The sequence below is a fragment of the Puccinia triticina genome, chromosome 3A, assembly GCF_026914185.1.
Source record: "Puccinia triticina chromosome 3A, complete sequence".
Classification (NCBI taxonomy): Eukaryota; Fungi; Basidiomycota; class Pucciniomycetes; order Pucciniales; family Pucciniaceae; genus Puccinia; species Puccinia triticina.
In genome coordinates, this window is record NC_070560.1 from 5502971 (window position 1) to 5530020 (window position 27050).

At 47.6% G+C, this 27050-nt stretch overlaps 5 protein-coding genes across 5 annotated transcripts; 2 read left to right on the plus strand and 3 right to left on the minus strand.

The window, feature by feature from the left end:
* Positions 1-4168: 4168 nt before the first annotated feature.
* Positions 4169-6868, minus strand: PtA15_3A588 (uncharacterized protein; the record flags this gene model as incomplete). Its single annotated transcript, XM_053167569.1, has 1 exon — positions 4169-6868. One exon carries the CDS (start codon positions 6866-6868, stop codon positions 4169-4171), a length of 2700 nt encoding a protein of 899 aa, XP_053018774.1.
* Positions 6869-11283: 4415 nt separating this feature from the next.
* On the minus strand, positions 11284-11995 carry PtA15_3A589 (uncharacterized protein; the record flags this gene model as incomplete). Its single annotated transcript, XM_053167570.1, has 3 exons — positions 11284-11480; positions 11542-11720; positions 11796-11995. 3 exons carry the CDS (start codon positions 11993-11995, stop codon positions 11284-11286), a joined length of 576 nt encoding a protein of 191 aa, XP_053018775.1.
* Positions 11996-12920: 925 nt separating this feature from the next.
* On the plus strand, positions 12921-19006 carry PtA15_3A590 (uncharacterized protein; the record flags this gene model as incomplete). The annotated part of the gene is made up of 12 exons (XM_053167572.1): positions 12921-13073; positions 13143-14930; positions 15004-15190; positions 15263-15430; positions 15503-15664; positions 15742-15920; positions 15990-16244; positions 16331-16499; positions 16563-17358; positions 17432-18167; positions 18244-18550; positions 18630-19006. The coding sequence occupies 12 exons, from the start codon at positions 12921-12923 to the stop codon at positions 19004-19006; spliced, it is 5277 nt and encodes a 1758-aa protein (XP_053018776.1).
* Positions 19007-20031: 1025 nt separating this feature from the next.
* Positions 20032-21068, plus strand: PtA15_3A591 (uncharacterized protein; the record flags this gene model as incomplete). The annotated part of the gene is made up of 6 exons (XM_053167573.1): positions 20032-20161; positions 20260-20302; positions 20449-20558; positions 20640-20769; positions 20860-20951; positions 21049-21068. The coding sequence occupies 6 exons, from the start codon at positions 20032-20034 to the stop codon at positions 21066-21068; spliced, it is 525 nt and encodes a 174-aa protein (XP_053018777.1).
* An 808-nt stretch (positions 21069-21876) lies between these two features.
* On the minus strand, positions 21877-25143 carry PtA15_3A592 (uncharacterized protein; the record flags this gene model as incomplete). The annotated part of the gene is made up of 13 exons (XM_053167574.1): positions 21877-22204; positions 22285-22410; positions 22489-22551; positions 22626-22698; positions 22801-22888; positions 22964-23233; positions 23315-23470; positions 23535-23646; positions 23718-23856; positions 23940-24069; positions 24139-24178; positions 24274-24883; positions 24969-25143. 13 exons carry the CDS (start codon positions 25141-25143, stop codon positions 21877-21879), a joined length of 2310 nt encoding a protein of 769 aa, XP_053018778.1.
* Between the last annotated feature and the right edge of the window lie 1907 nt (positions 25144-27050).

A 27050-nucleotide genomic window follows, 5' to 3' on the forward strand; every position in this document is an offset into this window, starting at 1 on the left:
TCCAAGAAAATTTCCAAGATTCAACAGTTTATATAGAAGAGAAAACCTGGAATTATTTCAAGAAATCTTAAAGAATAATAGAACTGTTGAGGGTGATGTTGCCCAAATTGAAAAGCTGAACAAAATGGCATTTAAATTAATGGAAAATTTAAAAACTTCTGAAGAAAAGGTTGCTGTTTTGAATATTTTGCAATATGTTGATCTTATCACCAAAACTAAAAACTTCAAATATATCCCTCAAGATATACTTGAAACAATGACAGATAAGCAACATCAACTGCTTCAGCGTTTTGCAACACAAGAAATAGAATCTGTTATCCTTTGAAAAGGAGAAGTTGAATTCTTATTATAACACTTCTGATTCTGAAATTTTGTATCAGTTGAGGAGAGAGTGTGTTTTCATTTTATCATTTTTTCCTATTTTATACCAACTATCAACATGCCTTGAATTATATTCACTCTCTCTCCTAGCCATTTTCTACTGCATAGCCATATATACAAGTAGACAAAAAAACAAATGCCCTCACTATTCTCAGTCATGGGTAGCTTCCATGGTTCTAAATGTTGAATCCTATGCTGAAATAAAGTCTTCTTCTCAGAATTTGTTTTTCTTTTCTTTTACATCTGAATTTTTTCTTTCTGAATGGCCAGATTGAGTTTACTATTCATATTCTCTCAAGAATACATAAAAATGACAGCAAAAAATCTCATAATGTACAGGCAGGTACCCGCCGGTGGGTGCTGGCTGTGTGTGCAGCTGTCCAGTCTGAGTTAAATTTGAGGCAGGTACCCGCACCTGTGCCAGGTAGCTGGGTGTAAATTGCCCTCCCTACAGGGCCCTGGGTGCCAGTTGGTGGTTATCAAGTGCCTGTAGGCCAGTACTGATATTGCAGGTACCCGTTGGCAGGTACCAGGTGCAGGTGTATGCTACAGGAATTAGTAAATATTCAGGGAGTTACCTGCACCCGCCACATGGCCCTGGGTGTCATGTTCCATCTCAGACTCTAATTCCAAAGTGGCAATTTTCTCTGAGGGTGTTTTTTTAGTTTCCAAATCTTGCCAATAATTTTTTCCTTGTGGTTAATGCTTAGAAACAAACTTTCAAAGCTTGAGTGTAGGGTCATATCAGCAGGGATCACCCTCAAACGCTCTCCCTCCAAACTTTGGAAGTGCATGCATATGTGTTTGAGAACAGTGAAATTCATTCACAATTAGCATCATACACTATAAAAAAAAACTCAAGAAACTGCTCTCAGTTGACATGCAGGATTCTCAAGTTCATTCCCAGTTGATACCAGGCTCAGAAATATGAATTCCAGGGTGGTATACCCTGGAACATTTGGAACTTTTACAGCTTAATTCTAGTGCATGATGCACTAGACTGAGGCCTCAAGCAAATGCTCAGCAGACATCAGCTGCTCCACTCTGGCACAGCCCCACAGTACATAGGTCCCAGGTGGGGTTGACCAGGCCATACATAGATGGGGTTGGCCAGTATGTACATACCTGGACTGGTAGACCAGTCATTGAGAGGGACCTTATACCTTCTCAATGACCAGTTGACCAGTCATCAAGAGGGACCTTATAACTTTTTGATGACAGTTCAACCCGGTCATTGAGAAGGACCTTATACCCTCTTGATGGCTGGTTGACCAGTCATCAAGAGGGGACTTGCAACCTTGACCCATTTTTGAACAGGAGGGATTGCTCCCTGTTGACTGTTGTATGTTGTTGCATTGTTGTCTCCTGGGAGGGACTCCCAGTCAACACTCATGTACTATTGCTCCTGGTCAACTGTTGAATAATTTTGTTGACTGGGAGGTCCTCCAGGTACAGTTTTAGCATATCCTGTCTTAGGCAACCCTGTGTGTTGTGGGAGCAACCACCAAGTAATCACTTGTCCCAACTGAGGACCCATGGTGGGAAAGTGCTCAGCATGAAGAACTGAGCTGCAATCAGCAGTGGGCAGATACATTATCCAGAATTCCGCATTTTGTTGTTGTAAATTCAAATTTTGCACACAACAGTTCAACTTATCAGCCAGAGTTAAACATTAGGTTTAAATCTTTCTGATAAGTTGAACCGTTGTGTGCAAAATGAGAATTTACAACAAAAAAATGTGGAATTCTGGATAACATATCTGCCCACCGCTGCTGCAATGATCTGGTGTGGCTTAGCACCAAACCTTAACAGACCATGCTGATCTAGTTGCATGGAATGAAAAGGGAATAACCCAGGTTAAACTGAAAGTAATATCAGAGTAATTGCATATCAACTGACACCGGTTTCTCAAGTTTTTTTCATAGTGATACTATGGTGATGCTCTATTCAGTCCTTGACAATTGTGGGTATTTGTGATGAGTGGTCTTGAATCCCATCAAGAAAGCTTAACCAGATCACAACTCAGATTGGTTCAGGCTCAGTCAGCTGTTCTTCAATTCACTGCTCTCAAGGGCAGCAGCATGGCTGCATAGAGACAGCGGTGGGTAGTTACTTTACTTTACAATATCTGGCAGATTTTAGTAAAGTAACTAACCGCCGTTATTATTATCAGTAACCCATGTAAAGTAACTTGCAAATTTTTTTAGTACCATTACTAGTAAAGTAACGCGTTATCCGCTGGATAACGCGTCATCAAGAAATAAAGGGCCAAATTAGCTGTAAAATGAACTTTTATTGCTTGTTATCTCACTCAATATTGGCTGCTCCATGCACAGATATTGCAACTGCCTTCAAAAAATTGCACTCCCCCAGTGCAATATTGATAGCGCAGCGCCATTACCAGTAACAATAGCAATAAGGTCAAAAATTTGTTACTTTATTGTTATGTTACAAGTTACCGTAGCAATAACTACCCACCGCTATTAGAGACTATATTAGCTGTGAGAGAGAAGGAGTTATATAGTGGTATATATCACTTCAACTGCTATGAGATATCCTGTGTGGGATATCCAGTAATAAATATGGGATAACATGTATACCAAAGCACACTCATTCCCTAAGTAGGAGTGTGTCAAATCAAACTCCTTCCCTATTAGAGAATGTGCCAACAGACCCCAGTGCAAGAGGTACCCGGGTACCACACCACTTTTTTCAAAAAACCAAACACCTGGAACATTCCGGAGGGTGCCAGAAGTGTACTGGCAGTATGTTGGCATTTTTTCCTGGAAGAATTTCCTTCTAGACAACAAGGCTATATACAACCTTTTATTTCCAAGTAATCCCCTCCGGTTGACAAGTTTGTTTGATTCCTTCCAGATATGTTGCACAGGGGCTAGATCTGGTGATATGGCATGGGAATTGGGGCAGGAAGCCCAAACCATCCGGATGAGCTGGGGCAGTACCTGGGTACCACACTGCTTTTTCAAAAAAAAAACAGGCACCCCACACCGTCTGGCGGGTGCGGGCAGTACCCCCCCTGGGTCCTCTGGCACATTATTTATTCCCTAGGAGTGTGCCAAAGAACATTTCATTATTAGGAGTATGCCAAATCACACTCTGTTCTTGCAGGAGGGGCTTTTATCATCAGAGCTCTCACTAACTGCAGGAATTCCTATGCGTAGATGGTACTCTAATTGATTTAAAAATCCCCATGGATAGATGTTAAACTCATTGATTTCAGAATCCCTATGGATAGATGGTAATCTCATTTATTTCATCTATGAATTATCAATACCATACCTGATGTGATTTGCTTGAAGGACATAGGAATCCTCTTTGCTGAGATCACCAGATTTTGGCAGATGAGCCCTGCTCTACAGGTGTCAAGAAATGTGCAACAAATTTGGAATGCAAGACAAGAAGCCAAAAAGGAGAGCTCTATATTGTAAGTTATGGAAGATGAAGTACTGAAACCTAGTTAGCTTCCAAAAATCAATTCTCTATGCTTGAGTTAATTTTATGCAGGGTGCAGATTTACACAGTAGCAGGACTGCAGACATTAATGATTTGATTGAAATGCAGAAAGTGGCTTCATTTTATAACAATGGGTACCCAAAACACATAAAACTTGGTTCCAATTAAATCTATAAGTACACCTGTTACATACAGAAAGAAATTCAACCCTTGAAATCCCATATGAATTGCTTTTTTTTTGGAAAGAAGTCAAACTAAATGAAGAAAGCTTGGGGTTTTGAAGAAGAAAAAACGCAATGATAATTTGATTTTTTCAATTTGCTTGAGTTTTCTCAACACCTAAGGTTGCTTGAAGATTAACATTGAGGACTGCAAGGACACTTCTTGAGCTATCTTCAAAATGGTTGTAAATATGTTTGATTCTGGAGATATGTTTGAGAAAAAGTGAATGATGGGTGGCTTCAAGGGTTGATTCGTGAAAGAGAAGGTTTATTGGCCGATCATTGTGGGTGATGGATTGCCTGAACCTGATCCGGTCTGATGCTTTCTGAAGCAAGCCAACAATTTGGAAGAATTCTGCAGATTTCTTGAAGTTCTTGTCAATCTCTCCAATAAGTGGAATCAACTTTCCTAGCTCATTAAGCTCATCTGGGAGAAGATGCTGTAGTTTCCCCAGAGCTTCTTTGTTCAGGTTGGCTAATTTGATGTTTGCAGACAACTTCTTGGCCAATTTTGCGTCCTCTGGAGCAGGTCTGAAGGTTCTAACCAAGTGTTCTTTGAGTGCCAAATTCTTAATTATCTCCTTTGCTTCGGTAGTGGACATAGCTGTGTCTCTATTGGAGGCCAAACTGTCATGGATCTCTGCCCCAGCTGGATTGACCTGCATTTGGTGTAGTCTTTTGAAGGCAAGTTGTTCTAAGCTCTCAGGAGAGGTATTTGAGTGCGCTCTGAACTCTTGGGAATGTATTCTGAACTCTTGGGAATGTATCAAGACCTTGCATCTCTCAGCAAACGTAAGGAATCTTGCGGAGTGTGGAGAGTGGTCTGAGTCGGGCTGCCCCGTATGAGAGGGAGTATTCAGCAAGTGCTTGATGGCTTCCTTTGGTTTGTTCTCGTTCCGAAACTCCCATAGGGGGGTGGAATGGATTGCCTTGTTGTAGAGCTCTACTTTATCTAGTTCTGATTGCTGCAAAAGATAGGTGTGCTCTGGCGTCCCGTGGAGGAGTCGTTCGACTTCTTTGGCCTTGTCCGATTGAGGGACTGCCAAGCGCCTCTTCCTGTGCTCTTCAGCTACTCGAACTTCCTCTGGCCCAATCGCGACAACGTGCCCCATGATTCCGTGCTCCAGCTTGTCTAATAGTTCTTGCTGACTGGGCTCTATTCTCTGGTCGTGTTTCAATTGGTTGAGCCGGTGGATTGCAGCTTTCTCAGGCGAAAGCACCTCCTTGTCGAGCTGTTTTCTTACCACTTCCTTCAGATCAGGGTGTAGGGGAAACTTGAGCTGTTCTTTCATCCGGTAATAGTGTCTTGCTAGCTGTTTGATCTCTTTGATGTCGGGCTCTGTCAGTTCCTCATGAGGTGGCGCTTTGGAAGGCGAGTTTATCATGTACTCTTGGAGTTTCTGAGCTAGTTTCAAGCGCAGGGCTAGTTTTTCTGAGGACATTGGATCATGGGCATTGGCTTGCAAGACATTGAAGGCTTTCCGGAGTTGAAGATCGGTTGCAATTTGGCGAAGTCGGCTCTGCTTCTGCTCAAATTTCTTAATCTTTAGAGTTGCCACAAGTTGGTGGAGTTGATATCCTTTCTTCTTCTTTTCTAAATTCTTGCTTTCCTTCTCCAACGATTGCATCCATGCTGCATCCTCTTCCGTCCATCCCAAGCCATCCTTTTCCTTCTTGATTAACTCTTGTAGTTCATTCAGGATAAATTTCTGATCTTCTGAATCAATCCCATGCAGTTGACCATCTTTGAGAGTTTTTTTCAATCTTCCTTCAAGTCCATGCACCTGCTCTTCTCTCCTAACGGCCACCGTACGATGTCCAATTGTCTCCAGTAGATTTCCTTCTTCAACGTCAAGCGGAATAAAACAGCTGATCTCAGAATCAGTCAGACTCAGATTTTGAGACATCTCGGAGATTTTTCTTGCCAGTCGCTGCTCTTGCCAGCTGATTTGAAAGCCTGCCTTTTGAACTTTTTCTAGTTGCATTATGACTCGCTCCTCTTCCATCAATATCCGATGTGGCAGTTGACTTAGGATTTTTCGTAGCGATTGACGTAGTTGTTGTTTCTCCCAATACTGATTATCAAAAAAGAATTTGGATAAGGAGTAAAAATAACCGAAGAAACCTTGTGACTTTTTCTTGAATCTGTAGTCTTCCTCTTCTGACTTCCAAATGTCGTCCCAGAGAACCTCTTCCTCTGCCCGAAGTCCTTTCTTCAATTCTTTGGCCGACTTGAACTGCTCTGGATTCAGGTCTTTCTGGTCGAAGATTCGTATGAGCCAAGCTCTCATCGTCTCTAGGAGAGTCTCAGCTTGTTGAATTTCTTTCCAGAGGTAAAGCTTAAGTGCTTGATGGGCCTCAAGGACCTGTGGATTGTCTCTTGCTTGCCTAAGGCGGTGTAGGGTATCCGTGATTTTTTCCAGTTGTTTCCTTTGAGCCTCCCCGGAATCGCCGCTGAAAAATGACGAACTGAACTGCTCGTCGGCGAAATCTGAAACCTTCTTTTCACCAAAATTTGTTTGAGGAACCGCTTCGAAGATGGAATGATCATTCTGATCTAGAGCAATAGTGCAATTTCTTGAATTCTCTGGAAGCTCTTGAGATAGATTACCGATTGCTGAGAAGTTATTTGAGTATGAGCGATTGATGTGATCAGTGGCTGGTTGTATGCTAGCGGAGTTTGGGATTTGAGCCACCGCTATCAGGAGATTGCAAGTAAAAGCAAACAGAACGAGCACAATGCGCTTCGTGCCGGTGGGATATGAAAGGGAACATAGCCGAGAAGGCCTCATGGGTTGTGATCAGCGCTATCTTGGTCCAACTAGAGTGGCTAACGGCGACATACGGCGAAAAAAATTGAAAACCTGTGTTATGTATTCTTCAGCTTCGATCTAGTTGACCACGAATCCAGGAGCCGAAATATCGAAAGAGTGGAGACGTGAGCATTAAAGTCCCTATGCGTGTCCGCAGGCATGAAGCTGATTGCCTGACTCGGGATTATGTACTTGTTACAAGGGTTCGGATGCCAGTTCTGTTTGAGTTCCTCAACGAGAGGTCTGTATGTCCACCCGACTGACAGCGTCCCAAAGAGTTCATTCAGACGGCACGAGCAAGTCAGCTCAAGATTCTTACCGAGCTAACCAGGGTGCAATACCGAGCAAAATTTGCGAATATTCACTTCAAAAGTGTTTTCTTCGTCGACCTCTGCTCTCCGGTTTTCAGCACCGCTCTGCGATAAAACGCTCGCTGGGACATGCGGGGTTTTGTGACCATGCACTCTGCGACTTGTCTTAAAAATCGTCGAGTCAGCGCTTAATAATTGGGCACTCGGGCAGACGGCGCGGATATGTGCCAACGAGGTTGCTGGGATCTCCAGGGAGGCTGGACATAGAGCATTGTCATTAAACACAAAATGTAGGATGGAATATTACTAAGTAGTAGCCCATGGCACCCCCAAAAAAACCAATCAGAGCAGCTTCTCGTGTGGCCCATCAGTACTCGTTGTTGGGGTGGGGTTTTAATTGGTACATTGATCCACAATCATGGCAAGGCGCGGACAGGAAGGGTGCAAATCTGTACAAATAGATGTCCACCATCCTTGTTACATAGATCCCTGTGAGCCGGCGTCTCTTATGTGACGGGCGGACACAAGATGCAAGGGGTAATAATGTTGTATTTTCAAAGATAAAGAAAGTACAACTTTACGGATAGAGAAATATAAGGAAATGAAGGTGTTTACTTATACGCTTTTAGCTTGTTTTTATTTGTTTAGAACTCAAGGTTGTATGATATAAGAGCTATAACTCTAGCCTCCTCCTCAGGTAATGTTTGCAGGTATTTGAATTCTATACTCTCACTTGTGCTGGCCCATGCGGTTGGCTGAGTGTCTTCCTCAAGTAACTACAAGCAGTACTTGATGGACTGAAATTGGAAGACTTCCCGCCAATTTGAAAGCCCAGATTTTCCCAGATTTCACAGGGAAATCTAGGCAGACCTAGGATTTGGGACAAACAAGCCCAGATTTCCCCGCAAAATCTGGAAAAATCTGAGTTCCCAGATTGACAGGAAGTCCTCCATTATCACATATTGATTTTCCTCACTCACAACCACTTAAAAGCAGTTTGAAGGTAAATGACACAGGTACCTGCTGTGGCATCTCTAGACACAAGATAGTCAAGCTTTGTATGAGTCTAATTCTGAATGTAGAGGGATATTACACAAAGACAGAAGGGTAAAAAGACCTCAAAATTTGATGTATGCCTCAGGCCAAAATCACCTGAGGCTGTGAGGCCAAATTCCATCCCTTTGGTCTCCCTCAGGGGGGCTTACAAAAAGCATGTGGGCTTGTGTAGGGATGAAACCGGGTTGGGTTTGGGTTGGGAAACAGTGCCCGAACCCAACCCAGAATTTAGTATGGGTCAGGTTGGGTTGGGTCAGATTTGAAAATATGCTGCCCAAACCCAACCCAATGTCTAACTGTTTTGGGTCAGGTTGATTTCTGACCCAACAGGTCTTGGGTTGACCCAACCTATTAGGCGCCAAAAACCCCCAAATTTACTGTTGGAGGTGTTGTAGTTGGGTTGCAGGCCAACCCAATTAGAAAATAGGCTGCCCAAACCCAACCCAAAAATCTAATGTGTCTGTGGTGGGTTGGGTCAAAAACCAGTTTTTGAGACAAAAGCCAACCCAAACCCGGCCCCAGACCCAACACAGGTTGGGCACCCGGCAGGTCAACCCAACCCACTTTCAACCCTAGGCTTGTGTGGCTGATAATGATTTCTGCATTTCTGCCACATAGGCCTGTACATCTTCACTGTATAGGTAGGCAAAACCCCTCTGGTTAACTGGTTTTGCTCAATGTTGTTAGATTATGAATCAGGCAACTCAAGATTTGTAGCTTAGTGGTCAAGCAGGCACCTAGAGCTAGCCCAACCTGGGTCCAAGTCCTGGTGGAGCCATTTCTTTTCTGACAAATGTGGGTGCCCTGCTGGCCATGGGGCAAATGGTGCTTGTGTGGCAAAGGGCCTGAGCAATGTAAAATTTCTCCAGGATTCCAATTGTAGGACCCTTGAGGCCCAGGGTTTTTCTTCTGATCATATCACTGTAGACAACCTGACATGCAGCAGCAATAAAGGCTTGGAGGCTGAAATCTGCCATCCACAAGTTGAGCCTACCCAACCACAAGCTTTTCAGGAATGTCAGTATTGAAATAGGTTACAAGAAGTGCACACTCAAGTATTGATGCTCAGCAAGATGCACTGGTTGTTTGATGTATTTTTTTATTAGAAAGGTGTGAAACTCCATAAAATTATATGTGTCCTATGGGAGTTGAACCCATGTCTCTTACATCCATGATATACTAGCCACCACTGGTGTCACATGAAGCTCCCTAATTGAGGGTAAGACCTGTAAATAACAGGTCATGAATGAGTGACACCAGCAGGTATGATAAAGCTAAGAGTAGCAAGACCACAACCTTCCACAAGGGAAGAAGTGCACACTCAAGTTTTGATTGAACTTAACACAAGTTCCTCATGACTACCCACCAAATTGAGGGACTTGAATCCAAAGTTGGTGTGTTGAGGGGGGGGGGGGAGCTACCACTACCAGCTAAATGGCTGGGGATTGATTTCATCCCCCTGGGCCTATATACCCAACTAATCTTTGGATAAACATCCCACCCTTGGCACCATTAAAAGCTATCCTGATAGTATTTGGATAAAAATCCCATCATGGCACCATCAGAAGCACAAGGCTTGATGCATACTACCTACAGCTTTAAATTTCTAAATAACTCCCTCCCCTTGCAAGAATTGTTCTGTAAGGAAAATAACATTGTGAACAATCCAACCCTTTCAGGACTGGATATTCCAGCAGATATATCTGGTATCAGGTACACACATGTCTGACACTTGACTGCCAATTCAGAAAAAATATGTTTCTGTGTGTTGCAGAAATTGTTGGATTTTTCTCAACTCTTCCGGTTTTGCTGTGCACTTAAATGTAATTCAAACTTCACACCAAACCTTAGGCCAACCTTGCATTCAAGGTTTTCTAAGCACATGTAGAAAAAAATCCACACCTAAATTTAAACCTCACCTCCAGATTGACTTCCGCCTGGGATGTCCGTCTGTAACAGCCCAGTGCTTGGTCAGCCCCTCCCTGCCCCCTCCACACGGGCAGAGGGCAGTGGCTGATGGCCCTGGGCAGTGGGTGGTAGAGCAAAGAAGGCACTCCGGTTCTAAATATGAACTTGGTTTGTCTCTAACCCAACTCCAAGACAGTTTTCTGGATGATGTTGGCTCCTGGGGTGGATTTGGCCTTGGGCCTCATCTAACATCTGTCAGGTGCACCATGCAGAAAAGACATAAAAAGTATGTGATTGCCCCCGGTCAACGAAACCAGAAATTTCGGAAAATAATCCAATAATTCTGCAAAACACAGTATGTATTGGAGGACTTCCTGTTGAGTCTGGGAGCCTCCCAGATCTCAATTTACACACCCATAATCTTAATTTTTGGTAGGAGGGCAAATGTTTTGCTAACCCTACAGCTTGCAACTTTCATGTGCACTGATTGTTGATTTGGCAGAGGTCTTAATTGAGGAGTTAGAGGGGCATCTAGAGCTCTCTAAATGCCAAAGGGAAGCCTGCCAATCTGGAAAGTCAGATCTGTACCGCCAGATTTGAGACTTTGCAAGGAAATCCAGGTCCCCAAAGATCACCAAAGTGATCCCAATTTCCCTGCAAAATCTGATCTATTCAAAGTTGACAGGAAGTTCTCATGATACCTGGCTCCTAGTAGTCATCGGACCGTGGGAGCATCTGTGACCTAATGATCCAAATGGCTCCTCTACCTGGCAGAATCCAAGGACATGGCTAACTAGCAATTTCAAGCAGCTGCTCATGTTGGTCCAAATCACTCCAAAAAAGGCATCAAAAGGTGCCTGAGAAGCAAGGCTACAACAGATCCATCTCCTCAGAAAATGGTGCAGGATAGTTGATTTAGTTTGAACAGCTGTTGATTGCCAAAGAGATGCAATTCTCGACCCAAAGTGTTCAGGCCAGCCGGTAGGCTTTCCTCTGGCGAGGGTCCCGCGGGGACGCCGTTCGAGAGACTTTTTGTCAAGTGCCAAGATGCAGTTGTTGTATGCACAGCTCCCCGCACCCGGGGGGCCATATCGGGTAGTGCTTTTCGGGGTGTCCGCCTTATCCTGGAGCCGGTGGTCGGTCGGTCAGCTTGCTTGGCTTGTGAGCTGATTGATTGGGGGGATGGGGGTGGTGGGCGGGGATGGGTGAGTCTGCAGGTCGATCTGAGCCAGCGGGCCGCCGTCGTTTCTGAGCCAGCGGGCTGCCGTCGTCGACCCAGAGCCGTGTGGCAACATCCTCGGCCTGTGTTACACTTGCTGGATAACCGCATGTTGGTCCGTATAATTCGCAAGTGTGTCCACGGATTATTGCCAAGACAGAAGTGGAGTCTGAGATCCTCGGCTGCGTGTGTTTTCGCCCGTGGAATCGATTGGGGGGTCTTTCTTGCAGGATTGGTTTTTGCTAATTTTGAGATGGTTTGATCGGGTGGAGTGTGAGAAAGCCCTTCGGAGTACCGAACCGCGCCGCCCGGTCTGTCGACAGCGGAGGCCACGTTCCTGCAAAACAGCGATTTGGTTCCTCCAATCAATCATTCAACCAAAGCGTTCTTTCAACTGATCCAAAGCCTGGACATGTGAGCTGGCCTGCAGTCGGATGTGGGTTCCGGTCGGCGTTCCGGCCGGCCCGGCGCGTGCATCGATCGGGCGTTCGAGCGTTCCGCTTCCGTTGGCCCTGGTTCCGGGGCGCCCTCCGAGCCACGAGGATGGTGGAGGGCCCGATAGCTGTGGGGTGGGAGGGGGGAGGCGGGATGGGTGTTGGGTGTGTTGTACATACTTGAGTGGCGCGTGCTCGGTGCTCGCTGGCTGGGCTGGATGTGGGATGTGGGATATGTGTTGTATGGTGTTCTGCGGAGTGTCGAGAGGTGTTTCCGGTGGTGGTGATGTTCCTTGGGTGCTCTCGGCGTGGCTCTTCCCATCCCATCCATCCCTCCCGGCCAGCACCAGCGCCATTCCGTCCTTCCCCTGAACACACACCCCTCTCCCCCTCCTCCCTCCTAATCCATCTCACCCATCCCGGCTCACTCCCTCCGCCCGCAACAACCGACTGGCAACGGATCCCTCGCCGGGCTAAGCTTCTCCCGACCACTCTCGCTTCGAGCAACCATCGCCGCCGTCCGGTCTGCAGCAGCCCAATCCCTTTCCCCGTTGTTTTACTTATTTATTTAATTTTACCCTCCAGCTGCCATCCCGATCGACCGTTCCCTTCGAAACTGAGTCCGACACATACTTATAGTGCTAGCAGCAGTCTACACCTGACACACACCAAGTGTGCCCCTCCAGCCGCATAAGTATACTCTCTCTCTGTCTTCAGCCAGCGGGGGCCATCCGACCACTTGCGCCTGGGCGATCCGATCTTCGTCCTCCAACACGTCATCTCCTCCCGCTACACATAAATACTCATCCCAACCCCCTGCCGCCCCCCCCAGCCAACCTGGACCCATCCAGTCTGGCTTGCTTCCTACATATTCCGCCCTCATTCCCCCTCTCCGTTCGACTCTCTCCCCCCCCCACTGGCCGCCTCCCTCCAACCCCCCCGTCTTCCCCCACGGATCACCGCTGTCCTGCAGCCTGCCGTGCCCACTGCCTCTCCACTCTCAATCACCCAATTCCCCTGAGCACCTGGCTGGATACGCTTGCTTGCCGAGCCACGCCACCCTCAGATCGGGCCACCACCCACCTCCAATTCAGTCTGCCGAGATGAGCCTCAGAAACATCCTCAACCATCCCGCCTCTCCGGTCGCCTCTCTCGTCCCTTCCTCTGTCTCCCCCACATCCCCCTCCTCCACCGATTCACCCGCCCCACCCAAACCAAACCCCGCTTCAGAAGCAATGCCCCCATCCACAAAACAGGTCAGTGCTCACATCTTTCGCCGCTGTTTTCTCTGTTTATTTATCTGGCTTGGATTTGGCGCTGTCTAGAAAGCCTCCTCAGCACCCAAAAAACCCACGGGAGAACTTCCGAAACGATACCTCGATCGAATACTGGATAGCGATGCTCTAGAAGACCTCCAGCTTGATGCTCTTCCGACCATCACAAAGCACCCTTACCCCGAGCCTGAAGGCTATGCATCCTCCGATAACATGGATCTCGACGACTTTGCAGAGGTCTGGAGCGACTCGTTGAACCAGTACATGGTCTCCTGTCGTCGCAAGGAGCGCTTACTCGAAAAAGGTCACGACGAATGGGAATCGGCCAAGCATCAGGAAACAGCAGCCCGTGTTACGGGCTGGGCCGGCGATCAAGCGGACCAGGCTCGGCGACTCAAGCGTGCCCGGATCGAACAACGCCGTGTTCGGGAAGAAGAACGCCTTCGTCAGGAGAGGAACCGCCTCGCCGAGGAGGCCCTCCAAGTCGAGCGGGAGGCAGCAGAAGAAGAGAAGAAACGCCGGAAAAAGGAATCGGCGGCGGCGGCTAAGATACGTGCCCGGGAAAAACGTCGGCAAGCCAAGGAGGAGTCTGACAAACGAAAGGAGGAAGAACAGGCGCAGAGACATGTCGAGCTGGCTCAGGCCCAGCTCCAGCGCGATTCGGAGGAATCACAACGCCAACTCCAGCGACGCGCAGAGGGCAAGTTGGAACTGGCCCGATTCGAAGCCCAGACGCTCCAAGAATCTGAAGCCTTGATGGCAGCAGAATCACAGCACTCCCAAAGAGAATGGGCTCACGAAAATCAGAACCCGCTCCGTCTACCCGTTCTCAACAGCTCCAATCTCGATCAGTACGGCCTCCCAGCTCACCAACATCCAACTCACCGGTTTCGCAAACAAGGCCAATCCTCACAACAAGAAGCAGTTTTGCTCCATGAAGCCGGCGACTTTCAGATGGATGACGTGACTAATGCAAGAGTTCCGTCGAATTTGGCCAATCTGCTGAACTCGCCGGGTGGCCATTCCAGTGGTCTAAGCAACCCTCATCCCGTCCCTATGGGCCCCAAAGCCTCACGCACAAATCCCCGGGTTTCAAACACCAGCACGACTGCCAAGAGAAAGCGAGCTTTTCCCGAACCTCATGAATACCCGAATGAGGAAGCTAGCAGCGAATATGCCACCCCGGAGGGTCCAACTCCAGTCATCCATCACCCTTCTGCTTCATCGAGCACTTCTGCCCGTCCACCTCATCCCCAAGGCGCGCGCCGGACCGTCAGTGGACTACCATCTCAGGCCCATCTGGCTCGTGAAAAAAGTTCTGCGCACGCGAATAGCGTACCACCTCAATTGCCACACTCGTCTGCTTCAACGTCTAAACTAGCGTTCGAAGCTTCACAATCCCATCACACCGCCGACGCCTCTTCAACGCGGCGCCAAGTTCAACCTGCTCAACCTCACATTGACCCCGCCACCCGTCGGCTCCAATCGCGCAATTTGCCAGCTTGGGGACACAGCCTGCCGTATGGGACCGAGCCTTACCAAGACTCTACAGAGCTGCTCGACATGTCGCTCCCGTTGCGCGAGCGGGCTGTGGCTAATCCGAAGGCTTTGGCCAACAAACGTTGGGACGCTATCGAAGAAGGTCGGCGACAGATTTGGCTCTCGATCGCCCGCAAAGACATTCCACGGGTTTGCAAGACCCAGCAGGCCGCCAGTCTCAGTCGGGCTGTTTATTCCAAACGGCTGAGCGCCTTGGTCAGTCGGGAGGCACGCCGCATTATCGCTAGAACCAAATCATCCAAGGAAGTTCAGATTAAAGCCAAAAGGATCATGCGAGAGGTACGTAGTCACATATCTTTCTAAGTCCTGTGGTCTATTACTTATTAGTCGTGTCGTGTCTCTGTGTGTTTAGCTCCTGGTGTATTATCGCAGTAATGAGAAACGTGAGCGAGAGACAAGGCGCAAAGCGGATAAGGAAGCTATCGACCGAGCCAAAAAGGAAGACGAGATGAGAGAAGTCAAGCGGCAGGCCAGGAAATTGAACTTTTTGATCACTCAGACCGAGCTTTACTCTCATTTCGTTGGCAATAAGATCAAAAGTCAGGACTTTTCCTCTTTATTCAAACCTTTTGTCTCCAGCCAGATACTGACAAATAGGTTTGCTCGTGTAGCTAAAGAGGCGGAGGAAAGCGAAGACACAGCGGGCGCAGCGCCCGCTGCGGCTTCTGCCGAGCAGTCAACAACCATTTCCACCACAAGCGGACAGAAGGTTGAGCTAGCTGACATCACTCAGATTGCAACAACGGATAAGGATCTTGGTGAAATCAACTTCGACGATGGTGTGTTGTTTTTCTCGATTCTGTTAAGGAGATGTGACTCGTCTAACTGAATTGTCCTTACTACGTGTGCAGATGACGAATTCAACTTGCATGCTCATGCAGCCCGGAACGCTCTCAAGGCTGTCGATGCTGCCAAGCAACGCGCGCAAGCGTTTGACCATGCCGCCGCCGAGAAGTTGGCAGCCACTGCTCCTGCTACCAGTCAGGATGCCCAGCCGGTCACTGACATTGACAGTCAGTCTTTCTGTTCACGTTCGACTGAGATAAGCTTAGACATCCATGTCTGAATTCCCATATTTTTTTCCCGGTAGTCGATCGAGACGATCTTAATTTCCAAAACCCCACCATGGCGGGCGATATTCAAGTCAAGCAACCCAAGCTTCTGATGGCCGAACTCAAAGAATACCAACTCAAAGGGCTCAATTGGCTAGCTAACCTCTACGAGCAAGGCATCAACGGAATTTTGGCTGATGAGATGGGACTCGGCAAGGTATGTTACCCATCTTTCGGCTGGATAGTAGTGATTGGAGTTGATCAATTTGTTGCTTGTTTGACACAGACGGTTCAATCGATTTCCTTGATGGCCTATCTGGCCGAGGTCCACAACATTTGGGGCCCTTTTTTGGTGATCGCTCCTGCATCGACCCTGCATAACTGGCAGCAAGAGATCACCCGCTTCGTCCCTGCCCTCAAACCGATCCCTTACTGGGGGAGTGTCAAAGACCGAACGATCTTGCGGAAGTTTTGGAACCGGAAACACTTGAGATACGATCGTGATGCGCCATTCCATGTGGTCATCACTAGTTACCAACTGGTACGTTCTCTCACTCTTCTTGACGTGCTTCTCATGCTGTTAGGTAAGCTTACCATGGAGCCTGTTTGATCACATGACTTGGATAGGTGGTGCAAGATGAGAAATACTTCCAAACGTTGAAATGGCAGTACATGATTTTGGACGAAGCTCAGGCTATCAAAAGCTCAACCAGCACACGTTGGAAAACCTTGTTGGGATTTCATTGCCGAAATCGGCTCCTGTTAACTGGAACTCCAATTCAAAACTCAATGACGGGTATGTGTCGATCTGCTTGTTATTGTCCAAAAGATGATTGGCTGACACCTATTTTCTTCACAGAGCTCTGGGCCCTGTTGCACTTCATCATGCCGCAGTTGTTTGACTCGCACGAAGAGTTCAGTGAATGGTTTTCGAAGGACATCGAAAATAGCGTCGACAAGGCGGGCGGTATGAACGAGCATCAGTTAAGAAGACTGCACATGATCCTCAAACCTTTCATGCTTCGGAGAATCAAGAAGAATGTCCAGAACGAACTAGGCGACAAGATCGAAATCGATGTTGCTTGCGGGTTGACGCCCCGACAGAAGTTGATGTACAGTCGTCTACGCGAGAATATGTCGATTGCAGATCTGGTACAAAAGGCGACTTCTCTCTCGAACGACGATGCTGCCGTGAAGCGTTTGATGAACTTGATCATGCAATTCAGGAAGGTCTGCAACCATCCCGAATTGTTCGAGCGAGCCGATGTGACTGCACCATTATCGTTTGCTTCCTTGAACTTCACTGCGAACGTCGCCCGAGACGGGGATGTGTTGGACTGCCCCTATGCCACTCGAAGTCTGATCCAGCATTCGATTCCTCGAGCTTTCTACCGTGATGGTGGAATTCTCTCGGTGCCAGGCCCCTCATCCCGAGCGGGATTCGACACGAAATTTCTGGATCGACTTATGAACATCTGGTCAGTACCCAACGTCATGAAAGCCGGTCCTGAGGGCTCAGTTGTTCCCTCGTGGGCTAAAATGCTTGATCTTGGACCGGGAGAAGTCGAGCTCATTGCCCACGGGAAAACTGCTCAGAGAATCCCCTACTTGATACGAGGAAGGAATCAAGCCCGCGAATTGGCCTCGGGAGCACAGTAAGTCTTCTCGTTTTCGCTCTCACAGCTATTGGCACTTTTTTTTTTTTTGATATGTTTCTATCTCCTCCAGGCTTCCTGATTCAATTGCCTCAGATTTGGAAACCTTGCAAATCTTTGCCAAAGCCGAGTTACTCCCTCGAGTTCCGAATGATTTGGGTGTGACACAGCTTAATGAGATCACAGAAGAATTCCGGAAATGTTCCCGGATGAATCGATCGGATGTTCAAACCTACAACGAGTCTGCTGTAGCGCCCCCTCCTGATCTTTACTGCGCCGACCGAGGGTTTGAGCTGGAACAGCAACGGAATCGGTTTGACCCAATGACCCGATTATTCTTGTTTGGGCTACCCCATCCTGCACGAGAATCACCCACGCTTTCCGAACGATACCAGGTCACGTTCAGTGGTATTTCATCCGCTGGGGTCATGGGCATGTCGGCAGAAGATCAGCTACCACGGTCATTCATGCAGGTCCCTCTCCTCGAAAAACTCATGCTCGATTCCGGCAAACTGGCTCGCCTGGACAGTCTTTTACAAGAACTCAAGACGGGTGGCCATCGAGTGCTGATCTATTTCCAAATGACACGGATGATCGATTTGATGGAGGAGTATCTCAGCTTCCGCCATTATCGTTACTTGAGACTCGATGGCAGTTCCACCATCTCAGAGAGAAGAGATATGGTCATGGATTGGCAGAACCGCCCGGAAATCTTCATCTTCCTCTTGTCGACAAGAGCAGGTGGCTTGGGTATCAACTTGACGGCTGCAGACACGGTCATCTTCTACGACTGTGATTGGAATCCTTCGGTAGGTTAAATATTTTGTTTGATTCCATCGAAGCCCCATCAACTCATGACTATTTTGATGGCTTCCTTCCTGGTAGAACGACCAACAAGCCATGGATCGTGCTCATCGTCTGGGCCAGAAGCGCCAAGTGACAGTCTACCGATTGATCACGACAGGGACTATTGATGAGCGGATCTTGAAGCTGGCGCGGACGAAGAAGACTGTACAAGATGCGGTCGTCGGGTCCAGTAGTGGTAACGCAGAGGCCACCGGCCCTAGTGAAGCGGCCAAGCCTAATGAAGTCGTGTCCCTCTTGCTCGATGAGGAAGAGCTGGAGGCCGGGATGCGGGCTCAAGCCGCCAAACGAGAGGCAGTGAAGGAAAAGCAAGTACAAAGCGGCCTGCGTAAGCTCGCTCCCTTTGCTGACAACGATTGGTAGATTATGGGCATTGATTTTTTTATTTATTTTGATTAATAAAACAGGAGGAGTGAAGATTAGAGAAGAGCGGAAAGCGGCAGCAGCAGCCAACCAATCAGGCCCGATGAGCATAGGATGGAGCCAAGACGGATTGAACCTGGAAGACGACGACGAAGAAGCGTTTGGGTTTTTTGCCACGCAGGCGAAGACGGGAGGGGAGGAGCCGTTGGGAGATGGGGGCACGGGCGAGCCGGCGGCGGCCGAGGCCGGGCCGACGAAGACTGCTGGCAAGAAGAGGAAGACCGCCGCCGCCGCGCCCGCCGCGGGGCCAGCTGGCGCCAAGAAATCGGCCAAGGCGCCCGCTAAGAAGGCGAAGGCTAAGCCCGCCCCCGCCGCCGTTCCTCCCCCCTCCAACGGGCCCTTGGGCCCCCCCGCACTCTAGCAAGCCCACCCTCTTTTCTCCTCTCTCCCCCGCGCAACCCCTCGCTGCTTGTCCAATCCTCTCCGCATCAGTCATGATTAGTGTTGTTTCCCTCCCCTCCCGGCTCTCCTTTTTTGCCCCCTCCCCCCTTCGTCATGTTCCTTCTTCCTCCGGCCACATAGATACATACAGCGCCCTCCTGTTGTCCCTTTCGCTGTGCATGTAAAGAGTGGTCTAAAGCTTGGACGACGTAGTGGATAGACGGTCTTCCTCATCGATGCATATACACACACTCACACTTAGTTACATATTCTCCTAGTCCGCTTTCTTCTCCCCTCCTTCATTCCTGCTGTTTCCCACTATATAAATCCATCAGAAATCCGCCGCTTTCCTCGCTTGTCTCTCCCGCTTTTTCTTCTGGTGTAGAATTGTTCAGATCGTGTGTCTATTAATTTTGCGGCAATTGCTCTATACTGTCACCAGGAATCTCCAGTCCATCAGTTCTGTTTCCCTTGTGTGTGTGTGTGTGTGTTTTTGGTGCTCCAGGAAGAGGTGGCTTGGAGTGATGATCTGAGAGGGTGCAACTTGCTCAGGATCTTGGCAGGGAGGGTTGATGAAAACACCCTTTTATAGCCGTACGCAGACTTTTGGCCACAGGACCTCAGCAATTAGGTCGGTTCACAGTTGAAAGTCTTCAGCAACAGGAAAATTTAGGGAAATTTCAAACCAGCAGAGCATTTAATGTTACTAGCTCAAGCCAATTTGGCTGGGGAGTTAGTAGTGAATTTCCGAAACCAGCAAGCAGCTGCCAGCGGTCACGCCGATGGTCAAATGTGAACTGTCCTATATCATCAACCTTTTCTGAGTTCATCCCAGAACTGGGCGCGTTTGATTGGTTGGATTTTGATTTTGCATAAACCCAAATACATATTTATTTTTTTCCCGAGGCAATTCCAGGAAACTCAAGTCAAGACCACCACCCCGAAGGCCGCCAAACTCGACCACAGCCGCCGTCCCTGAAACAACCGAAGAACCCAGCGGAAAGCATGAGCTTCTTACGGCTCCTGGTCCTCAAGAAATCGCTCTCGATCGGGTTGAACAGTGCTCGAGAGGTGGTCTCCAAACCTCCATCCGGCGTCAAACCCATGTCCCTTCGGCTCTTCCACGATACCCGATGTGAGCCTGCCATAATCCTCGCTGCACACCCGGCCATCACCTCGCTGTCCTGACGCTAATCCATACTCGATTTTTTGGGGACGTTCATCTGTTTGCAGTTATTCAGCATGGCGGGAAAGGTAGACCGGCTCCTGGCACCGGGTTAGAAAAAGTTGATTCATCCTTAAGAAAAAAAAATACACACTTCATGCAGAATTATAGAAAGGAACTGCACGAAGGCAACCATAGGGCAAAGACACTGAAACATGATTTGGGTCCGATTTTTGAACCAATTAAATTGGTAATAGGATCAAGGTGTTCTTCAAAAATCATAAAGGAGAGCTGATCAAGGAGGTCGAAGGAAATGAGGGCGACGACATGGTCGACCTGTCGTGGGAATGGGACCTAGATATTGAAGGTAAAGAGATCTCCACAAACAATCTCCGCCGGAAGCGGAAGCGGTTTTCCTGACTCGATTCATACCGATACCGCCCTCTAGCTGCTTGCGAAAAATCGATTGCTTGTTCGACCTGTCATTGCATCTTTGAGCCGGATGTTTACAACCAACTGCCCGAGCCCAGCGAAGATGAGGAAGATATGCTCGACCTTGCATTCGGCCTCACCGACACGTATGTGTACGATTTGCTGCATCTCATTTTGCTGAAAGCCGACTTCTTCTCTCTCTTGAATCGCTTCCTCGATCCATCGTGCCTCGGAAGCTCGCGATTAGGATGCCAAGTTAAGCTGACAAAGTCTATGGACGGCACCACAGTCACGTTACCATCGGCAACAAGAAATCTTAGGGTCGATGGTCCGTCCTTCTTTTTCTGCCCTGCTCAAGTAACTCCAAATGATCACCTAACCAGCCAATCGATTCTGATGTTCATCGACTCTTGTCTGCTTGCTAGGATCCAAGCCCTCTCATTGACGACTGTTCTTGCTAGGCTCCCTTCTGCCCCCCCTACCCATGTTCATACATCTTTCCTCAATCCTCAACTCCATCTTTCCTCAATCCTCAACTCCATCTTTCCTCAATCCTTAACTCATCTAAATAACAATACGAATCAACCTTCTTGCGCCTACCTATACCTTTGTGAACATCTCCTCTCGCCCTTCCTCTTCAGTCAGGATCAATAATAATGAGACCGTTACGTCCATCCCCGCCCGCCCATCTCTGGACCACAGTCCCGGCCAATGGCAATTGTCTATTGCTTCGTGTCTCAAGCCACTTGGCCCGTCGATGGCGCCCTAGTTGCCAAAGTCAAGGTTTTGGCAACACAGTTTAGCACACCCCGCTCATCATGTTAGTGTTTGCAGAGATTGTATAATTGAAAGATTGAGACAAAATCGATCCAACATTTCCAAACCAAGTAGCAAGTTCCTAAATTTCAAGTCCACAAGGGTTATGGTTAAGTCAGACATTGAAAACAAATGAGTGAATCTGGATAAATGAGTGATTGAATGAGTGGATCATGACACGATATTTGAAAGACAGGGAAGAACTAGGACAAGGGAAAAAAGAGTGGGTTCTTTTGTGCGGCTGCTGTCCAGCCAAAACCTTTCATGAGTGAAGGCCAAATGAAGAAGAAAAAGTTGATGCTTGCATCATGAGCGACGAAAGTTGGAAGGTATGGACGTGTTTACGTGGAAGCTTTTTTAGTCGATTTAAGAAAGAGCTACGGGTTGTCCTGGAAATTTAAGCCTGAATTCCAGAATGGAAATTTTCCGAATAAAATCTAACTGCTTGAGCCGGAGCGGGTGACAGCCTCTGAAACTGGAGTCTTGGGATCTTGCGAGACTGTTCGGGACCACTGTTGAATATGCGTACCACTACCTTGGGGATCGATGCCAGTGGTATTTTGCTGGCCTTTGTATTTCGAGGCCATCACATTGGCGATTGGCGGATTCAAATAGGCAACTTGGCTGTCTTGAGGGTCTTGCCAGTTGACCACTTGGCTGTTCTTGCTTCCGGGTATCTTGAAAGGATGGGATGCCACATTAAAGACGTATTCGTCTAATGATATGGTCTCAGGGTCCGAGAACAATAGGTAAAAGTATTTCATGCTATTGAAGTAATGGTTTTTTTGTAGTCAGTAAACCAGTAGTCTAGTTGACAAGGTATATTTCATCAAATTTTTATTCACCTTTCTGTGGATAGGGTTCCAGTGTAGCCATCAAATTTGTTACTATCGTCATTGATGTCATCAGTGACATCTTCGATTTCAGCGAAGCCAACTTCGGTTATGGAAGCCTCGGCCCATCTGGTAAACCTGTCAGGGGAAGGTGAGTAGAGGGCTGATTCAGCTCAAACTGTTCTTTGAATTGCCTGATAAGAAGGTTGCACTGACAGTTTCCAGCCTCTCTCTTGCCATTCCCGATTTCCAGTCAATCTCCACATGTAAAAGATCGATCTACAGGAGAAGGGGAGGAAAATCATGAGTTTGCATTCGACGCAAATACGTGGAACTCAGGAATGATGGCGCACTCGATGGTGTTTGGTCGGTTGAGATGGCTTGGGTTGCTGATTTCGTTCATGGGAGTGGAGCTGACTTGGCGGGCTGTGAAAACCAAGAGAGAAATAAGATGTGATGATCAGTGATGGTTGAATAAAAGCAGAAAATGGACTGGATAAAATTGTTAACTGCTTGGGGAAAGCTTACCGGATCCTTCATAATTTATGATGGTAATCTCATCCGGCCCGATTCCACCAGGACTTGTCTCGTGAACCCACAAACAAGCATCGGTTTGCTAGAAGAATAAGTCCAACCATCAAGATCAGCAAAGTGACAAGTAGGAAATGGATGCTGAGGTCAGACGGCTCACGTTCTGGGCGAAATTCAGTGGCAAGTCCTGTTGTAACAATCTGGCGCCGAGACCGATCATGGCAGCAGCCGAGCAACTCTGCTGACTGATCTTGGGGAGATAGCCAACTTTGCCCGGGAGGCTGTATGCCTCTCCAATTATGCTGAGTTGAGTACCTTGGTTATCTACTTGGATATCTTCGGCAAGGTACTGGAAGATTGAATCGACGCTTGATGTGTAAGCTTGTTGATATCCTTTCGAGTTTCCACGCAGAAGAATAGCCTCTTTGACCTGTGGGATATAGTGTCGGCCAGTTTCAGTTGGTTCCTCCCTCTTCTTTGTTTCGGAGAAATGTATGAAATTGATCCTTACCAAGTTCTCGTAATAACCACTCGACCTGGCGTTCAAGTTATAGACGCCCGTCATCTGAGTGGGTTCGTCAGGTTTGATTTTCTGGGGGAATAGATTTCCAAGCCTTGATGTAGAATTCCAGCTTTGTCCTTGCAAGTATTGAGCGGCTCGGTCCACCTAATGGTCGGATTGGACTTCAGTCAGCGGCCGCTCCGGAGAATGATTCAGACATTTTATTTACCGCATTGAAATAGTGGGCTTTTCCAGTGATTTGGGCCAATCTCGTAAACTCTAGCAGCAGACTTCCCGCCTCCGAAAGATAGGTTTCTCCTGAAGCACCTCCGCTTGGGTTGCTGTAAATACAACGTCTTGGTTTCAGTATTCGTGTTCAAACGTTCGGTGGAGACTTCGAAATTAGACGCACGTTCCCAAATCATAATTGGGGACGGGCACTCCCGTTTTCGTGTTGAACGCTGGTAGTAACCACTGAGCCAACTCATCGGCTTTGGAGAGCATGAGCTTGTCGCCGCTCAAGTCGTAAGCTGATAGGAGAGCTCCCAGATCTGTATCGAAAGCAAGATGTCAGTTTTATGTTTTGTTTGCCAAAAAAACCCTGCTCGGTATTAATTTGGATGGGCCGGCTCACATCTTGCACCAGATTCCAATAAGTTGATGTTGGCGTATGAATTCTTGATTTCCCCCGTGCTGCTATTGTAAATTGGTTGAGCGGAGCCAGGGTTGGACCAGTCTAGAACTCGTACATGGGTTCTGGCGTACTTTGTGGAGCAGTAAGATTAGCACATGAAAAGATACTATAAAAATGGAAAGAAAACTACATGTCTTACATTATACTCCTGGGTCATATTCATCATGAGTAAAGTGTCCCTGTTATAATTTCAAAATTATTAGGAAGAAAATTCAGAAATGTACGACCCTTGGTGGAGGAATTGACCGAATGACTAGAGAAGTTAAAAACAAACAGGTTGTCAATGATGGTGGCGCCCCATCCTGCAAAAGCAGTCTGGCCGCGACCTGATAATGGTCTTGTTTGGTCAAACCCCCAAGCAGTTTTTTTGTAACCTTCCCAAGTGTGACTGAAGGCGCGAATGATCCAATCCCGTCTTTCAAGATTTTTGCTTTGCAGTTCAGTGGTATCCCATGAATTGCTGTCTAGGAAGGTGCGTGATTGGATGCTGGGCAAAGGAGACATCTGGAAGTCTTGAGAGTTAGGATTCCATTGTCCGGGGGCAGTTTGCAAATGGGCCACTCCCGAAAGCTGCTCAAGTGGAACAGGGGCTTGAAGGTTTTTCGGTTTGCTTGAAATGAACTTAGCCGGTGGCCATTGCGGAGGAGGCGGAGGATGCATGCCAGGCCGTCCGGTAGTTGAATTTGATGACGGGCTTGGCGACGGGAAGCGCTGGGCCGACAACAGGGTTAAAATCCTTGCACCCGATGGAGTTCGCGGGTCCCATGGCTGTCGAGAGTCGGGAATGGAAGCATCGTGGCTGTTGAAATGACTGATGAAGGGACCATTGGAGATGGGAGATTCTGCTCCCGTGCGCCCATCAGAGTCGGCAGAGCCGGAGCTATCTTTTGAAGAACAGAACAGGAGATTATCAGATTTTGAGTTGGATTTTGGGGAGGGGGGAGGGGGTATTGTTGGTGACTATCTTACCTTTCCCCCAGTTCCCGTGAAGGCCATTGACTTGCGGGTGAGGTGAAATCAGGTCAAGGACGGAATAAGACAGTAGGATACACAACAGGAGATAAAATGCCAAAGTTCCAATGCAAAGGGAAACAGCCTGCGCTATTGCAAGGGATTTCAATGGCCGTTGGCGAGGTTCGCCCATTTTTTGGTATTAAATATGTGGGGATTTTCAGAATCTTTCCCTCTACCGGTTTTAAGACGTCGCGTATAAGGAGCACACTACACGCTGGTAGAAATTTTGGCAGATAAGGAGCGTAGAAGGATTAGCAATTAGTAATCATAAATGATAATATGTATAACCTGGGATTGGGAGGTTTTGTGTCGGGGTTCAGCTGGGACACGGACAACTCTTTTGAAGTTAATCCGCCGAGGTAGGAAACCAGCGTGTTCCCCATATTGCTCCGCTCCTACTGTGAACTTGAAACACGTGAGTTTCACTGGGTGTATATACTAACCCCCGACCTTCGACCTTCGACCTTCGAAGGAGTATTGGCGGGGTCCAGTCAAAACAGTCTAGATATCTGTACCGGGAGCGTGCATACATCACTTAAGACAAATTCCATCAAAGGTTCAAGAGCTGAACTCACGTTTCATGTCGTCTTTCCAGTGGGTCGACACACCGGACTCAGGGAAGGCTTCTGGTATAGGTGTCTCATCTTCCTTGATAAGCTACTTTTCTGAAACACCTCCTCGCTGATTCTTCTTGGCTTCGACCCTGATCCTGGCATACCTTGCCAAGACCATCTAAGACCATTTTCGTTGTAACATCCTATGGACTTACGCATACAGTAGGTGAAAAATTGGTATGCACTGCCGCGAAAATCCGGGCCGGATACGACTCATCATCACCAAGAAGTCAGGCGTAGTAAAACACCGAAAAACCCGGGATTCTCCAGAAAGCTGAAGGCCCGTATACAGCGTTGTCCTACGAGTAATCACCCATCATACCGCGGTGATTACGACGAGATCATTGTGATTTCACCATTTGTCGGTATCACCTAGTTTCACTCCCAATGTGAGGCCGAGGCTAACTAGCAAGGAAGCATTTTGAAACGGCCTTTAGTTTTTGTATGCTGATAATGGGTTGCAGATCTGACCATTTGACAAACGAGACATATGAGCCCAGGTACATAATTCCGGAGGATGTTGGAGGTTGGACGATAAGGACCGGACTAGCCAGCTGGCATGTACTATCAACCCGCCGGAACTGATCCATGATCCGGGTGTCTCCTCTGGGACCCGAATGTTAAGGTTTTGCAGGCCTGACAACAGGATAAAGATGATTTAAGTAGGGAAGGCTAAATATTCGAGCCGGAATGGAAGAGGATAGAAAACCCAAACTTAGCACACGCCCCTCCCGTGCTCGCGGGGTGCGAAAGAGTGCTCGGAGCCGAGCTTGACTAAAAGCCTCGCCGGAGGAAGCTTAGGACTAATGTCACATTTATGGTGTTCAAAATTTCATGATTTTTTTTGACATAAACTGCAATTTTGGCTGGGAGATTTCACTTGAAGTATTATATATTCATGTTGACATCTCCCAGCCAAAATTGGCTTGTCATGTCCAATTTTGAACACCAGCGGTTTGCCGCGGACGCCGCTGACCGCTTTTTCAGCGTCAGCGCACTGATTTTGTGGTGCCCCAACACGGTCATAAGGACCAGGTTCTTGTGCTCGTGCTCTGGGATGCCGGTGAAGAGAAGCAAAAGAGAGTATTGATTTCATCATCCTAGATCTAAAACAAAAGAAGGAAAAAAGAAATAGACAAGATAGTGAGAACAGATTGAGGCTTACCTGGGATGCCGGTGAAGAGAAGCAAAAGAGAGTGAGGAAAAGAGAGTTCACCGGCACCCAGGAGAGGAGTCTTTTAGAGAAACTAAGAACAGGATATAAACATAATCTAAGTACATATGCTAATACTGGAACATAACACCATAACAGCCACCCCCTCGAAAAGACTCCGACAACTGATCAAAAACTTGAGCAGAAAGAAAGAAAAGAGAAAACAAATCGTAAGAGAAAAGAAGAAAAAAAATATCAACTAGAAAACAA